Source organism: Macrotis lagotis, chromosome 8 (assembly GCF_037893015.1).
Source record: "Macrotis lagotis isolate mMagLag1 chromosome 8, bilby.v1.9.chrom.fasta, whole genome shotgun sequence".
NCBI lineage: Eukaryota > Metazoa > Chordata > Mammalia > Peramelemorphia > Peramelidae > Macrotis > Macrotis lagotis.
In genome coordinates this window covers 108346704-108361790 of record NC_133665.1, presented here as the reverse complement: position 1 = coordinate 108361790, position 15087 = coordinate 108346704, and the positions used below count along the sequence as shown (strand labels likewise).

Here is a 15087-nt window from a genome sequence, read left to right as displayed (position 1 = left end):
ACCAGCAAGAATTTAACTTTAAAGAAAATATAACTTAAAAAGACAAAATGACAAAAAAGTCTTTGCTATATATTCATATTAAATGTTACTCTGTATATATATATCCATCTTTGTTGCCTTTTCTTTGTGTTTTTATAACACATAGCATAGCACTAACAGTTAACATAGCAATGTTAATATCATTGAAATGGCATGCAATGATAATAAAAGGCTTAATATTTCATGCTTCACAAGTTTTCAAAATCATGCTCACATGAGGTCATAATTATAAAAACAGTTTCAAACATTTGTAAAAGATCTACTTTTATCCCTAATCATGCATAGTATCTGGGATCTAAGAAGATAAATACTCAAAACCAAAATATCATCTGTCAGACAGTAAATTCAATTTGGTTTTAGTTTCTGTATTTTTAAAATAAAAAAATTTTGTTCATTTGCTAGCTTTTTTTTGGTTGGAGTGGGAGAAAGAGAAGTCTGTTTCTTCATTGATATAAAGTAATTCTGGGTTGAGGAAATGCCCTCTAACAATCCAGGTCAGTACTTTCTGGCTTTAGAGGACTGAGTGGAATGCCAGAGAAGCAACTTGAATTCAGGTCTTTCTTGTTCCAAGGTTAACTCTCTATGCCAGGATGTCTCTCCTCTATGAACTTTCATTAGAAAAGCAATTCTTTACAATACCAGGTGATTGTGTTCTTTAGAAATAATGGGGGGAAATCTGCTGTCAATATTAGAAATGTAAGGATTTTTTCCCATGATGATTCCCTTGGAGACTGTTGTCAGAATGAACATTCTGTTGTACTAATTAATGGATACAATTCTGAGTAGAATTTGCTTTTAAAAATCAAACATAACAATCTGGCTCTCTTTTTAAATGGAAAGGGATATTACACCGAGCAGTAGGCAAATAGCTTTTGAACATGCGAACCATAGATTATATATCCACGATTTAATGCAGGATGAGTTAGAATGTGAGAGGAAAGTGGTTTCTTTCAATGTTACAAAATGGTTATTAGTACATTTATAGTACTGGTTTAGAAGTACTATTTGTTTGATAAAATTAATACTAATTCTTAATGGAATATACATGTTTGGAAGACAAAATATAAGAAATGAGCATTTTTAATAGGGTAAAAAGGTTTATGGGTTTTTTTCCAAGAGTCCTTATCTTAAAGGCGATGCTAATTCTAATAAAATTATTTAAAATTTTTCCATTTTTTAATCTGTCAAATTATACAGTCTCATAAGTCCATGTCTATGGATATGTCAATTGTAATTTCTGCTGTTCAAAGTGCTGGTAGCAAGATCTGTCCCATTTATCAACTGGGCTTTTTCTTTGGGAAAAAAATATATATGTTCTACAGCTGTGACCATATTGACATTTTCCATTCCCTTAAATAACCATCTCTGTAGTGTTGGTTCAGAGAGGAATGTAGCCTAATAATGTCAGTAGAATGATATATATATATATATATAGTCATCAGAAGAATGCTTTCCACAACACTTTGAAAAGAAAAGGCTACTTATACAGAATATAAACATCTTTACATGAAAAAAAGCAAGAGGGAATTTTCATTACCTTTACATTAGGTTTCTTTGTTGAAACTCCTCTATACCAACCTAAAGTAAAGGAGGGGAAAAAAAGATGTTAGAAATATACCATTATGAGCTTTTCTCAAAACATATCTGGAGTATTAATGGATTGAGTGTCAATACAGCTCAAAATTATCAATTAAGATTCTTTTTTAAAAAAAATTCTGTATTTGGGCCAAGTATTTGCTTCTATAAGAGGATGATCACTCATTTTTTTTATTTTTATTTTTTTTTGATCACTCATTTTTGTCACAAGTTTAAAAGCAACTTAGTTACAGAAGAATCAGAGAGTCAGAAGTTTTAAACATGATCATTTTACAGAAAATGCTAATGCCTAGGAATTGACCTATTCAATGTCATACAGTGAACAAATTTCAGATCTCCTAAGTCCTCCTTCAATATGTTTTTCTACTCCATCATATTCATATTCAATTCTTCCTAGGACTTTCACATTTCTTAATATCAGAATTTCAAAAGGTCAACTATTCGTGGCAATGGTAGTGGAGCCTTTGTTCCCATAACTTGGTCTCATTTTAGCCCTTTTATAAAACAGACAATATTGTAATATTTCAATTTTTCAAAAGCTGTTAATAGCCTCTAGCCCTCAGGCAGGAAGTAATCTTATTTATTCCAAAATATTTCCCATTCTTCTATTCATTCTTTTATTTTCATTGTTTTGTCTTAGTGTCTGTGATTCTTTGTCCTCAAATATTCTGGATTGTATGCCCAATGAAACTGTATGACATAAGATGAGTTAGGAAAGTGATCATCTCTTCCCTTCAGTAAAAGTAATTATCAAACAACAACAAACCAGAGATCCATCCCCTGACAAGTTCAGCAGCTAGAAAAAAAAATTTGAAAATTTTACTTATATCTCAATTTCTCTAATTCTGAGATCAGAATAAACTCCTTCACACTATGTGCCAGTCTAGAAATGAAGATCCTCTTGAACCCACCAAATTCCAACCACAATCTCCAACCTACTCTGGAAGAGATAATCTATTAACCAGAATGAATAAACCAGGGATATTATTATTATGTAAATCAATCAAGCAATATACATTTATTAAATGCTAAATATGTGCCAGGCTTTGACCCAGATGGATGAGATCAAAGTCAAAGGGAAAGGACTCATATGTACTGAATATTTGTGACAGCACATTTTCTTATAGCAAAGAATTGGAAATGAAAATATTTGACCATCAGTTGGGGAATGGCTTAACAAATCATGGTATGTAAGGATAATAAAATATTGCATTATAAGAAAAATTATGTCTGGTGATGGATTCAAAGAAACCTGGGAGGACTTGCATGTGCTGATGTGGAATGAATTGAAGAACAATTTAATGCCATGATTACAATAACATAAAGGAAAATAATTTTAGAAGACCAAAGTACTCTGATTAATGCAATGACCAATTTTGATTTCAGAAGACTGATGATGAAATAGGCTTCCCATTTCTTTGTTAAAATATTATGGTTTCAATATGATTAATATGGATTTAGGTTTAATATAGCTATACATGTATGACATCTATGACACTGCTTTCTGTTGGGGGGGAGAAAGAGAGGGAGGGAGAAAAATGCGAAACTCAAAACCTTACAAAAATGATTGTTAAAAACTATCAAAGCATGTAGTTTTAGTAGGAAAAATAAAGAAATAAAAATATTTTTAAAACATTATGAATATGAAATATGAAACATCATTTTCAAATGTATCCAATGTGCTGGGGTTTTGCTTGACTACATTTATTTGTTAGAAAGGAAAAAAAATTGAACAAGCTACAAATGAATTCTAAAAGAAATCACCCAAAGAACAGATGGATTTAAATGTGAATTCTATTAAAAATTAGAAAATAAATAATTACATAAATACACAAACTATTTGAAAAAATGGGCAAAAAAAGAATCCAACTCAATTCTTCGGATTTTTTCCCTCTGAAAACTGCCAATTCATATCATTTTATCCATTTATCATTTCGGGAACAGTTCTTTTTCTTATAAATTTGACTTTATTCCCTATACATCTTAGAAATAATATCTTTGTCAGAGACATTTGTTGCAAATATTTTTCACTAATAATAAGCAAAACACCAGGAATACCCATCAGATCAGCCAAGGTGAGAATAAGGAAAATGATAATTGTTAAAGGGGTCCTGGGAAAACAGGTACACTAATGCTCTACTGTAGGAGCTGTGAATTATGCCCTCCAAAGCTATTGAATTTCAAATAGCCTTTGATTTAGCAATACAGATATTAGAGTTTTATGTAACCCAAAGTGATCAAAGAAGAATAAAAAGGATGTAAATATAAAAAAATTATAATAGCTCTTTTTGTGCTAGCAAAGAATTAGAAACTAAGGAAATGTCCATCAGCTGGACAATAGTTATACAAGTTATAATATATGAATGTGATGGAGTACTATTATTGAACTGTAAGAAATTAGGAAGGAGATGGTTTCAGAAAAAACTTGGGAAAATGTGTTTGAACTGAACTTGTACATAAATTTAAATGAGCAAAGTTAGAATAATTTATATACAATAATTTTTAACAATTTATATACAATAATTTATAACAATAATATTGTAAAGGTAATTAACTGTAAAATACTTAATAACTGATAAACACAATAACAAACCACAATTCCAAAAGATTCATGGTGAAACATGCTACCTACTACATGGAGAATTGATAAACTCAGATTGCAAACTGAAGCGTATTTCTTCTTTCTCTTTTTTTTTAGACATGGCTGATATAGAAATTTATTTTGCATGACTTCATATTTGCAATGAGTCTTGTTTTTCATGCCTTCCCAATAAGTGGGGGAGGGTAGAAGGGAGACCAAGAATTTGGAATTAGAAATAAAATAAAATTTTAAAAATCAAATTAAACATGAAGAATGAGCCTGATTCTCAAATAACTTGGAAACTGCATTCACTTATAATATTTTATCTAACAAATAGTTTTTATCTATGACTATTGGAACCTGTTGTATTGGAACAGGAAAATATTATTCAAATGAAGGGAGGAGGTGAGAGTGAGAGGAATCTTATGACCTTCACTGTCATCTGAATGATTAAAAATAGTAAAGCAAATTTTTTTTTTTAAAGGGATGGGCCTGTAGCTAAAAAAAAGGAACAGGAAAATTTGAAAGGGAACAAATAGGGTTGGAAATTGGATAGCTAAGAGCAAAAAGAGTTAGCTGGATCATCAATATAAAGAGAGAAGGGATGGGACCCAGCACATTTTCTTTTTTCTACCTAGGTCATAACTCCTCTAGGTCTTGCTCTTCTCAACATGAGATCCACAACACATCATACTCTCTGATTTCTGGTCAGGTTTACAGAGCTTCCTAGACCATATCACCACCAGCTACCACCTCCTTCTTCCCTGAAATGATTTGGTGGTCTAGGGTTCACAGCACTATTGGGCCTATATACTAGAAGCAAGGTGGGGCATGGGGCACACCATCACATATTACTGTTGGATAGGCTTCCAATGTTCTCTGGGCAACAACACTGACATACCACCTCCTCCCTCCTGTCAGGAGAGTTAAAAATAAGTTCTATTCAAAATATCTAAAAAATATCCATTGAATATCTGGGATTTAAGCTATCCAGATACATTTGGGGCTTAAATAAATAAAATTATACAACATTTTACAAAGCAAAAGAAGACTCAAATAATTGGAGAGAGATTCACTGTAAATTGTTATGTTGGGCACAAAATTATATTACCTGAAGTAATTTATGAATTTAATACTACACTAACAATCAAAAGATTATATAATTAGGAAAGGCAGTCAATAAACATTCATTAAGCAGCTAGTCCATGCCAACACTGTGCTAAGTGATGGAAATACAAAAAGGGTAAAAGACAGTACCTGACCTTGAAGGAGGTCACAATTCTGGTGAGGGAAGCAGCATACAAACAACCAAGTACAAACAAGCTATATATAGGGAAAGTAGGAAGTAATGAATAGAGGGAAGGCACTAGAAGTAAGAAGGATCAGGAAAGGTTTCTTAAAGAAGGAGAGATTTTACCTGAGCCTTGAAGAAAGTCAGGGAAACCAAAAGGCAGAAATAAGGAAAATGAGCATCCATGTATGGGGAAGACCCAGTGAAAATGTCCATTCAGTAAGGAACAGCAAGGGCTTTTTAGTGACAAAAGACATATTCAAAAAGAATATGTCAGTACAGGATAGTTTAAGGTGTAAGAAGACTAGAAGGCAGAGGAGAAGTAGGTTATGAAACCTAACAGCATTTTGTATTTGATTCTAGAGGTTGTAGGGAGTCACTGGAATTTACTGAATGGGAGTTTGACATAGTCAGACCTAAGCTTTAGAAAAATTCACTTTGAAAGGTTGATAGACTGGAGTGGGACAGAATAACCAGCAAGCTATTACCATAGTCCAGGTATGAGAAGATGAGGACCTACACAAAGATAGTGGCATTGTCAGGAGAGAGAAGAGAGCACATTTGAGAGATGCTGCAAGATGAAATCATCTAGTCAATAGATTGGATATTGGGGGGGTAAGAGATAGCAAGGTGTTGAGGATGACACCTAGGTTTTGCACTTAGGAGTAGGTTGATATCAACGGTAATAAGAAAGTTTGGAAGGGAAAAGGGTTTGGGGATAAAGATAATGTATTCAGTTTTGGAAATGATGAGTTTCAGATATCTGCTGAAAAACTATTCACATTTAAATTATAAAAAAAAATCTACTGAACATCTAGTTTAAGATGTCTAAAATTGTGATTAGAGAAGGGAGATTGGAGGTAAATAGAGAAGTTAAGGATAGAAAAGTAGATTCAAGGACATCTATTAAGGTATTCTTCCATATGACTTCCAATAACTTGTGTAATGTAGGCTATTTAAATATTCTAGTGATAAGCATAAATTACATCTCTCAAGGCATGCCCTTCATTCCTTCTCATTCTGGAAGGGTAGGTATATCCATAAAGCCAAAACATTGCAAAAAGGGCTAAAGAACAAACTCTAGAAGGAAATGACTCATGGCAACAAAGGGCAGGTACTATTCAATTCAATAATGCATATTTGTAATGAAAAACAACAGAAAGCAATAAAAACAATAATAATAATTAAGTGAAACAAAGTGTAGTTCACCAAACTTTTAAAAAAACTCATGAATACAGTTGAGGCATTTTTAATTAAAGGAAGATAAAGAGATAGTCACATTTCAGTAAAATCCAATAGACCCCTAAGCATTTCTAAAATATTTTATAATATTAATGTTACACACTACTATAATGAATTATACTTGTTTTGCAATGATTTACATTAAAATAAACTAACTTAAATCCATTAAATAAAACTTTTCAGTAACCTCCCATCTTCTTTAGAATTCTAATTCCATTCATTTCTTTTAAATAGCAATAGTCTTGAGTGGGATAAAGTCTGAGATTTCTTCAGTAGAATATTATAGATAGGAGAATAGTTAACTTTGTGCCCCTCCTCCCTTGACAAAGCAACTTCTGGGATGTTGGTGAAAAGTCTTCTTATCTGTTGAAGTCTGGATGACCATTCAGTTCCTGGGGCTGAAGAGATAATCTGGTTTCCTTTGAATTTAATGCTCTTTTACTTAGATTAGTTTAAGCATCTAGATTGTAAGACTACATTCCTCATTAACAAGGGTGGGTCAGTGGGGGAGGGATTGAGTTAGCATAAATGTGATTCTTGGGTCCTTTGCTTTTGCCTCAATCTCTGTAATTGATTGGGGCCCATTCCTCAAGAAATGAATAAAGCTTTCTCTTCATACCTTGAGAGATCTCCAAAATTTATGTAAGTGGCAATTGTCCCACACAGTTGAGGGGCTCGTGTGGGATTGCATGCCCACTGGGCACCTTGGCCTCTCAGGACTTGGCAAAAAGGCACGCCCTGCCCAAATTTGGCAGTTTGTCATTTTCTGGGAAGCCTTGGTTTCCCAGACCTGAAATGGAGAGACTCATTAGGAAGAGAACAAATCCTCTGCAAAAATCTGTCAGTGAGGATAAAGAACAGTCATTAATTTGTGTGCACAAAGACCCAAAAAACAGTAAGCCTAGACTTTGGAATCTGAAGGCACTAGATTCCTGGAGGGTCCATTTGGGTGACTGAAGGTTGGGGGGTGATCCCTTCTGTTTTGGGTATAAGAGACTGGGATCTAAAGGCATTTGGTCCTGAGAGGTCTCTGTCAATATTTAAAATGGGAAGGGCCCTGTCCTTAAACTTCCCCTGTGGTAAATCAGGTAAATAAGACTAAAATATAAAGGGAAAAGTAAGAAGAAAATGATTAAGTATTATTGTTGTGTATAGGGAAATAAAGATATAGGAGGAAGAATGCATTTGGTTTGCCTTTGGGAGGGAGAGTTTGTCAGACAAGAGGATGAACTCTCCCCTCTCTGCATTCCTGAGACGTTAGGAATTTATTATTGGCCCCTGTTTTGAAATTGTCAGTTTGGAAAATTCTGTTGCATTTTAAGTGATCTGTGTTTGTGCTTTATGTGTTTATCTGTGTTTATCTTTATGCATTTAGAATGTCTATTTACTTGTGTGATTTCTTAAACAGGGAAAGGAGGAGTTAGGAAGTTCCCCTAAAGAGTTCCTTGGGTAGCCTCATTTTGCCATTTTGGATTTTTAGGCAATATTGATCTAACTCTCCCTGGCTCTTCCCTTAAGCCTGCTTTCTGCCTGTGTTACAATAGATAATATGATCCCTTCCTCCTCACTCCTGGGTTGTCTCTTGAGCATTTGAAAGAGGGATTTTTATTTTGATTAAAAAGGAATTGATTATGGAGGCCAAACTATTCACCCTGTTACTCTACCATTATGAGAAGGGACCCCCAATTTCCCTGTTTATGTTCCCTTCTCTTCCCAGTTCTCCATGATTCTGTGGTACTAAAGTGTTTTCCTCCACTCTCTTTTAGGAAAAAGAACTAAAAGAGAGAGAGAGAGAGAGAGAGAGAGAGAGAGAGAGTTACTTCAGGAAGAATTAGTAAAATAAATGTTCAAAGGTACCTTATTTTGAAGTTAAATAAACAGGAAAGAACAGTGAATATTATTATAGAAAAATGCTATTTTAATTTGAAAAAAAAAGTTGTTAGAAAATAAATTTCAGAAAGACTAGAAAGTCAGGTTAATCCTAAAGTATAGGGGCAGCTAGGTGGGGCAGTGGATAAAGCACCAGCCCTGGAGTTAGGAGTACCTGGGTTCAAATCTGGTCTCAGATACTTAATAATTACCTAGCTGTGTGAGCTTGGGCAAGCCACTTAAGCCCATTTGCCTTGCAAAAAACCTAAAAAAAATATCCTAAAGTATATAATATGGTTACCAAGATATGATACGGTAACAGAGCTTCAGAAGTTTATCAATTTAGATTCTGGTTATTACAGAAAATTATGGAACATGTAAGGATTTAAGAATAGAAGATAACTGCCCCCCCAAAAGGATTGGCCCTCTATAAGAGTTATTCAGCTGGCTCTATTTGAAGAAGGGGGGAGGACAGGGAATACTCTAATTAGGCTAGGGGATTTTTGAATGACTCTTTGCCTTCTCCAGAGTTTTAGCAGTTATAATCAAGAAATGCTAAATATTAAAAGCTTGGAATGGAAAATGTATTGTGAAAAGTGGAATCATATCTGTGGTTTATATAGCTTTATAAGCTATGTGACTCTAGTTCAGAATAGTATGAATTAAAGTCAAGAAGAGCTAATGAAAAGGAATGGTGAACAGTATATATTATGCTGTATAGTCTGGGTCAGAGGTTCTGAAAGTACTGGGAAGAAAATCCAGACATAGAGACAATTGGAGTTTTTTGAATCATCTGTTAAGTATGGAAATTGGTTAAAGCATGTAGACAGAAGGTTTGAGCAGGTTTGACTTTGTATACCAAAGATGGATTTTGGGAACTTTGTAAAGTGTTTTACAAATCATTCTAAGAGAAGGAAGTGGTTGTGCAGCACCCCCCACATGGAAATCAGCCCCTCCCTCAATGAGCCAGTGATAGCTCTTCAAGGTGTGTAGAGTTAAAGAAAGGGGAAGGAGATTCTTAAAGAGAAATAAAAGGCTGTGCTTTGGGGAGAGTTTAGAAGACGTTCAAGAGAAGAATGAACCTTTAAGGGAAAGAGTGAGAAGTTAGAGGAGGGAAGATTTCCTATACTTATGCTTTCTCCCTGGGTTGGGGGAAGGGTTGGTGGTCTCAATCCCATCCAGCATCTTGTTAAGACTTGAACCCTAGACTGAGTCTACCTGAGAGCCCCACTCACCCATGGAGGGAGAGGGGGAGAGAGGAGACCTCAAGTACTTAAGCCTTAAAGGGAAAGAGACCTCATCACAAGTGGGATATGTGATAGGAAAGGAAAACATATACAAAATCCAGGGGTTAAAAGACTCTGTTGAAAGGAAATCACATTTAATGAATATCTGCTGGCTATGTGGCCTAAGTGATTGATTCTCATTGTTTTTAAAGTTTCTCAAATAGAGTTTTAGGAAACACACTGAGGGATTTTAGTACTATAACATTCTGACAAAATTTGTACAGAATGGGAGGAATTAAAAAACCTAGACTGTGGTATTGTGTTACTAAGAAGAGAAATACCTAGGTTATCAGGGATTTCTTTTGGGGAAAAAAGCTCTAATTGGTTTTAATGTTAAGTTTAATAATGCTAACAACTGTATTTTTATTTTTGGGTAGAGCCTTTGGAATATGAGTGCTGGATTCTCTGTATAAGGTACTCTAAAGTTTTTATCAAACTAAACTGTTGGGAAGTTAGTTGAGTTGTAATTACATTGGGGTTTTAATTGTGTCATATTATGAGATTGGATTCTGAGAATTTGGGTAAAGAGACAAAAGTATAAAGAACATGGGATATTCGTTTTGCTCTTGTTCTAAGGGAAATGAGATGTTTAAATAAGAATGTTATGATTAATATGTATTAACAATGTATGTTTAATTTCAAAGAAGTCAAGAATGTGGACTTCTCTCTTGGTAACTGCAGACAGCTGTTGGGGGGCTCTGAACAAATTGCAATTGTGGGCCCTATTGTAAGGTAACTTATCAATGACTAAGATGTTTTTTTATCAGTTATATGATATTCTTTTGTAACTGCAAAGAGATAATATTTCCAATATTTAGTTATCTCTTGTGAATATGTTATTTAAATACTGTATTGTTAAAGCCTGGGATTAATGTGATTGCTTTGAAGGGCAATAAGGAAAATACGAAAAAGAATGACCCTTTCTGGGACAGATCGGTGGGTTCATGAATAATGTAATAATGAAAGAACTGCTTTGTACAATCTAGTAATTTGTGTGTTACTCTATTACTCTTATTGCTGTTGTTTTAATGAAATTAATAACGCATGTTGGAAATTTAAAGCTACCTAAGATGTTTTAATGGTTTTTAAAAAATTCTGAAAAGTAATTTGTATGTTAGGGGGCAGCTAGGTGGTGCAGAGGATAGAGCACTAGGCCCAGGAGTCAGGAGACCTGAGTTCAAGTTAGGCCTCACTTAGTGATTGTCTGGCTGTGTGACCTTGGGCAAGTCACTTAACTCCAATGGCCTTGTTGAGGGTGGCTAGTAGGTAAACAAGTTCATGTACAGAAGTTTCTAGCTATGTATGTGAATTGGGAATATTTTATATATACACATAAACATGTACATATACATACTTATATATGTATATTCCAAAGCAGTGGTTGTTTGCTTTGAAGCAAAAGCATGTAATATGAGAAAGATAAACACAAGACAATTTGAGATTTCTCTGTGCAATCTCCTGGACAAAGTAGGCATTTATTTGTTGTATGATACAATAGGCTAGAAGAAGATTTCTCTAGCCAAGGGGAATCTGATATGCCATCTTTATATAGAGATGGAGTGGATATTATTTCAGACAAAGGGATGTCTCTAGTAAGAAATATATGAAGCCTGTAGGACCAGTCATAGTTAGAAAGACCCAGTAAGGATACTCAGAGCTTTAGGTAGGGATTTCATTAATTAGGACTCCATTAAGATTATAACTGGAATTTAGTGAATTGTATTCACTGGAAGTTCTGACTAGGTAAAACAACCATTTAAATCATGGGACTTTTAATGGATTCTCTCTTATGTCAGATACCAGGATGGTCAACAAAAAGAAATGCTACTGGGTAAATGTTATGTTCTTGGAGCCAAGGAAGCCAATGGGCCAAGGATGTAAGGTGACAGGGATGGGCAGCCGAAGGGGCGGCTTCTCAGTATGGCTGAGGTTGGACCCCTTTGACTTGATTTCCCCAAAATGACATTTGGATAATATCTCACCTGGAAGAATAAATCTGGCCTAAGACATTTGACTTACCCACGTGACCTCTGCCTAGACACTGATATTCAATACTCATATCTGTAAAGGAAATTTCCTTTAATGTCCTGGAAAGTTTTAGGTAAGTTATATCTAATAGCCAGAGATGGGTTAGGTGTCTGGCTCTGACAACAGCTATCAGCTACATGCTAAGACAGGAATTAAGTTTCCTTAGTTTTTGCATTAGAGGGGATATTTAGGTAAGTAGAATGGGAAATTCTTAGGATAATTACAGTTTCAAGACCTAGATTAAGCAAAGGAGTGTGAGTTGCATAAGTATACCAAATATAGGAATATTTGGGGGAAAAAATTCGTTTTGGTTAAGGATGTTTGAGTCATTATTGTAATGAGAGGAAAGGTTAAAATTTTAAACCAGATGCTGGGTACTCTTAGAACAAAGAAGGCTGTTGAATGTACGTGTTACAAGCTTGAGTCAATGTGATCATTCTCAATGAGAGTTCGCTCATGTAGTAAAATACTAATGGAAGTTTGTGTTTAAAGTGAACTATGTGTGTCAATATGGCAATAAGGCAAAATGTAAATTGTGATAAGCTCCAGAATCTCATTGTTTAGTGATGGAAGCATTTGTTTTGATCTGAATAAGATGTTAAGCAGTTTCTCTACCAGAAGACAAGGTCTCAACGAGTCATCAGAGCTGGAGAGGATGTTTTGGAACAAATTCAGAAGATGCTGAAGGACAATGGATGCCTCCAAGGGAGAAGAGAAGAAAAGAAGAGAGCAGAGACACTGGATCAGTTCATCTCCACCATCTCTCACCTATGTGTACATTGTTTGTCTGTAACTTCCCCTTGACTCTGTAAGTGTGACAACCCTATTTATTTATGCCCTTCTCCTTATGGAAAGGAGGAGGGGAGGCAGGGTGAAAATGTTCTCCATTGAGAGAGAAAGAGGGAGATTATTGGGTAGCATCATTATATCTATGTGAGTCTGTATATCCATTCTAGGCAGTGAGTCCTATCTCTGATGTAGACAACAGAGTGTTAGTAAAGGTGGGAGGAAAGTCTAGCTGGCAGAAGTCAGTGCCCAGTCTTTTTGTATGGCTAACTGTTGGACTTGTTGGATAGTTCACAGCAGTTTGAGAAATGGCCTTGGGTATCCCTGGGTCTGGCCTAGATTCTCAGTCCCTGGTCAGAGGTGCATGGTGGCAGAGAATTCTGATCCAGAGGAGAGAGATACCAGTGGCATGTGACTGAGTCAGTTCAGGGTGACTATTGTTTATAACTGGCTGGCCAGGATATTTGCCTGGGGAGTAGCAAATGTCTGGACATGTCCAGAAACAGGGCACATATATTCTGGATTGTACAACTTAGAGATAGGTAGCCTCAGACTTATGTGAGATTAATGATGATACCTGGATCCCTTGTAAGGATGTGCAAACTGGGGCATTTGTTAAGGGAAACTAATTATGAGTTAGTATGGACTTGCAAGGAAAGTGCTGAAATGGCCATTTGCAAGAGAAATAATTTAAGGAACATCACTAGCTATACATGGGGTTGATCCAATGGCACAAAATCAGGAATTTAGTTTGGTTAGTTTTGGAGCCAGGAAGACCTTTCTAAAGACGTTTGGTATAAAACCTTGCAGTGGAAAGAGGTACAGCAACTTTGGAAATGTACCTATTATCATGATGATTATATGACCTATTTAAGAGGGCCCCTTGGAAGTAAAGAGAAACAGTATTATCCATTTGTTGGAAAATATTCCTGGAAGACCAATTAACACTAGAGGGAAATTATTGGATTTGTAGGACTACTGCCTACACTCAGCTGTCCAAAGAGTTGGTCACAGAGTTGTTAAGGGCTTACTCAGAAATTTGAAGAAATCTCATCAAAATAAAAGGGGGGATTGAGTGAGATAAAGTCTGAGATTTCTTCAGTAGAATATTACAGATTGGAGAATAGCTAACCATGTGCCTCTCCTCCCTTGACAAAGCAACTTCTGGGATGTTGGTGAAGAGTCAACTGACCCCACCTTATCTGTTGAAGTCTGGATGACCATTCAATTCCTGGGGCTGAAGAGATAATCTGGTTTCGGGATGAATCTTATGCTCTTTTCCTTAAATTAGTTTTGGCATCTAGATTGTAAGACCACATTCCTAATTAACAAGGGTGGGTCAGTGGAGGGGAGGAATAGAGTTAGGATAAATGTGATTCTTGGGTCTTTTGCTTTTTCCTCAATCTCTGTAATTGATTGGGGCCCATTCCTCAAGAAACGAATAAAGCTTTCTCTTCATACCTTGAGAGAGATCTCCAAAATTTATTTAAGTGGCAATTGTCCCATACAGTCTGAATTTTATTCTTTTGATCTTAGATTATTTTGCTTACCATTGCTTATTAAAAATCCCTTCATATTTATTTACATTATTTATATGTATTTATTTTAGTTGCCTCACAATATTCCATTACATTAGTATAATTTCTCCATTCAAGTTGCTTCCAGATTTTTTGCAATTACAAATAATTACTATAATAAAAATAAAATTTGAACAGATAGCTTTTTTGCTGTTCTTGATAAAATTTTGGGAATAATAAAGAAGCATGACCATTTGCATACAGTTTATTATGCATTAATAGATTGCTTTTTAAAAGATTATGTAAAAATTATTAGATTTTAAAAGTTTGAAGTAACACCAATAATTAATTATCACCTGTTTCTCCCAAAATCATTAACACTGAAGTTTCATGTTTTTTTATTTATATTTTCTTTTATTTTTTTCAGTCTTATGTCTGCTTTAATATTTCTTGATGCCTCATGCAGGCTTTAGTTTTACTTTGGGGCATTCTAATTTTGGAAGAGTTTGATTCTTTGGTAAAGTTTTGTATCTTTTGTTCCAAATTTTGCAGTTCTTCCATAGTTTCTCTCACTTGCAGTCTCTATCTCTCTCTCTCTGTCTCCTTTCTACTCCTCTCTACTACCAAAATTATTTAATTATATAGTGCTGTAAAAAGTCTCAAAGGAGAGAGTCCTCATCTATCCTGATATAAAGGGACTAGCATTGACCCCAAGAGTTGCTTTTAACTTATAGGAGAGGTGATGTACTGCCAAGACAGAATGCATCATCATGGTTCTCATCTGACCCATTTTTCTCATCAAAATCAAAATTCTGGTGTTTGTCATGGTACTTGGCACTGGATCATTTATCT

The 15087-nt window shown here is 35.0% G+C and overlaps 1 protein-coding gene across 5 annotated transcripts in view; it reads right to left on the bottom strand.

Moving 5' to 3' along the window:
* The window catches only part of DOCK3 (dedicator of cytokinesis 3), a 496213-nt gene that overhangs the window by 346939 nt on the left and 134187 nt on the right, over positions 1 to 15087 (bottom strand). For all 5 annotated transcript variants that reach the window (XM_074198056.1, XM_074198051.1, XM_074198054.1 and 2 more), the window contains exon 3: positions 1577 to 1617. In XM_074198056.1, coding sequence (XP_074054157.1) covers positions 1577 to 1617 — 41 coding nt within the window. The remainder of the gene's footprint in view (positions 1 to 1576; positions 1618 to 15087) is intronic.